Below are 2,549 nucleotides of genomic sequence, written 5' to 3'. Positions count from 1 at the left end.
ATATATATATATATGGTCAACAGACAGGAAGGAGCAAGATCCGCGTGCAGATCTACTCTGCATGCTGGTGCTGCCTCAGTTTAGCTTGAAGTTTAAAGTTTAGTTCAAAACAAAAGCAAGGTGGAAAACATTTACCTGTGTCTATGTTTTTAACTAAACTTTAAACTTTAAGCTAAACTGAGGCAGCACCAGCATGCACAGTAGATCTGCACATGGATCCTGTTCCTTCCTGTCTGTAGGAGAGGATCTGACCCAAGATGCCCCGCCCACCTTATTTGCATAATGAGGCAGAAATGCATAAGTTAAAGCAAAAACAGGAGACAGAGAAATGTAAAAACACCACATGGAAACAAAAAGAATTGAGAGAAAAAATTATATAAAATTGCAATTAAATATAATCATTTAAGAGACACAACTGTATGTACAAATAAAATAAAAATATATATTTTAAAACAGTCAAATGTGAATTATGTGTTAAACTGTAGCTGGAAAAGTAAATACGAAGATCAGCTAAATTATAAAACATGAAGTAAAGTTCTCCTTTAATAATTTAATTGGTGCATTTTAAGAGTATTTTTATTTCTTGGTCCATTTCTATATTTCTGCTTTTATTTCTAATTATGTCCGATTTGGTCCTCCATACAAACATTGTTTRATTACCCTTTAAACCAATCATTTCATAAAACAGTGTGAGAAGTTGTCACCCTTTTTAACCGGAAGTGATTTGAATCTAATTTGTCGGATGCAGATGTGTGAAAAAGAGCCACAGGATTTACCACAGTCATGCTGCGTGTGATGGGGCTCAGCAGGAAGACCATGTGCTGCTGAATCTCTTGACTTCTCTCCAGCAGGATGTAGAAGAATTCAACAAAGCCGAACGAGGCCAGCAGGAAACCCAACACCTGAAAAAGACGGGAATATTTTTAGCTGGAGCAAACTTCTGAGAAGCCAGTTGCCAAAACATCTCTGAAAGATTTTGGAAAAGGAAAATGAAGAATTTTTTCTTTTTAAACGTTGATTCTGTTGTGCAAAGAAAAATCAGAGAAGTCTCACCATCTTGGCTGTGCAGAGGTAGGACATTTGAATCCGTCCATTGTCATGACAATAGAGGTGAAGGCAGTAGAAAGGGACCAACAACCATAAATAAATGCAGGGGACCCACACCAGCACTGTGTTCTGGAAACACTGGGTTAGGTCAGGGTTGGCTGTGTACCACGTGCGGTTCCAGTCCTGCAACAACCAAAAAGAAAAAGAAAAAAGGTCAAAAGTTTTGCAGAAGAAAAGCCTCTGAATCAAACTGTGAGGTTACTTAGACATTTAACAAACTCTCCAAGCAAAACCTAAAGTTTGGAGAATCCAGATTTGGTGCAGTTTTAACATTTCAAGTCAGCCAAAAGAAAAACTGCAAAGAAATAAAAAAAAATAAAAAAAATTAAAATAAATTTAAAAATAAATAAATAAAACAAAAATCAACCAAAAATGTGTGTGGGCCCACTTCTGACAGTGTGAGCTGGAAGAAGGCCTCCCTTTACCAAAAACGGAGTCAGTTTTGGAACTTCTTTAACCACATCTCTGGCAAAATGTTCTAATAAAAGTCAAGAAATACGTCTGCTGACTCATTAAACTGCAAGGTTAAGGATTATACTGCTATAAAAACAAAAGAAAACAATGAATATGGGTCAAAACGTTTTAGATTGTGCAACAATAGTAGATCTAGRAAATGTTGCATTTGGTGAAAACAATATAGGGACATAATTGGTTTGTTGTTCTCTTGCTTCTCTTGTTTATCACCTCCATTGCCTGATGAGGGGCAGGGTGTCTGGCTGTGCTAACGAGACTGCCCTGCGGAGTCACCACAGGAAGTGGTATACAGCTTCTTGGCTGGCAGAGCAGTCTGGTCCTGCTGGTAGACTCCCAACTGGGATAAAGTAGAGTGACCACAATTGGTGGCAGCTGTGAGTTCATTATGTAACGGCGGTCCTCCCACAGCTCTACGAGGGAACCGCAGCAGGTGAGTCAAGCTTGAGGCTGCAGCTCGTTGTTCGAGCATTTACCATCAATCGGTGCAGTTTGGTGTCTTTGGAACCAAAAAAGGACTGACTCAACCTGGCTACAGACAACAGAGTTTAAAGAAGAGGTAAAGCAGCAAACGTAGAACTGCCAAATCGTCTAAACTTGGCTGGTTGGGGTTACGTAACGGGCAAGCCATTTTGCACGTAGACCGAGATCCGTCGGAGCGATAAATCTCTGCAGAGACAACGTGTGGGAGGCTACTTTCACAGCTCCTTCTGACTCCTGTGGTCAGTGGCAGGCAGATGTTCAGAGCCCTTTTATGAATAGGTCCAAACTGTCAAAGCCTCTCCAAACACTTTCTTCTGCATTTTGCTCAATCCTCGTCCTGTTTCTCACCTTTTGCTGAAGTGGTTGCTGTAAATGTGTGCATGCCAACAGCTACAAGGTGTCTATTTTTACTGGACAAACAGTGATGAGAACATAGGGAGTAGATTTGTGTGTGTGTGTGTGTGTGTGTGTGTGTGTGTGTGTGTGTG

General features: G+C 40.2%; 1 protein-coding gene across 1 annotated transcript in view; it reads right to left on the bottom strand.

The window, feature by feature from the left end:
- The window catches only part of abcc6a (ATP-binding cassette, sub-family C (CFTR/MRP), member 6a), a gene marked incomplete at its 5' end in the record, with an annotated part of 30,462 nt that overhangs the window by 25,315 nt on the left and 2,598 nt on the right, over nt 1-2,549 (bottom strand). Inside the window, 2 exon segments of the mRNA XM_014018520.1 lie at nt 777-902; nt 1,054-1,230. Coding sequence (XP_013873974.1) covers nt 777-902; nt 1,054-1,230 — 303 coding nt within the window.

Source organism: Austrofundulus limnaeus, unplaced genomic scaffold (assembly GCF_001266775.1).
Source record: "Austrofundulus limnaeus strain Quisiro unplaced genomic scaffold, Austrofundulus_limnaeus-1.0 Scaffold194, whole genome shotgun sequence".
NCBI classification, from domain to species: Eukaryota; Metazoa; Chordata; class Actinopteri; order Cyprinodontiformes; family Rivulidae; genus Austrofundulus; species Austrofundulus limnaeus.
This window is presented reverse-complemented; position numbering and strand designations above follow the sequence as displayed.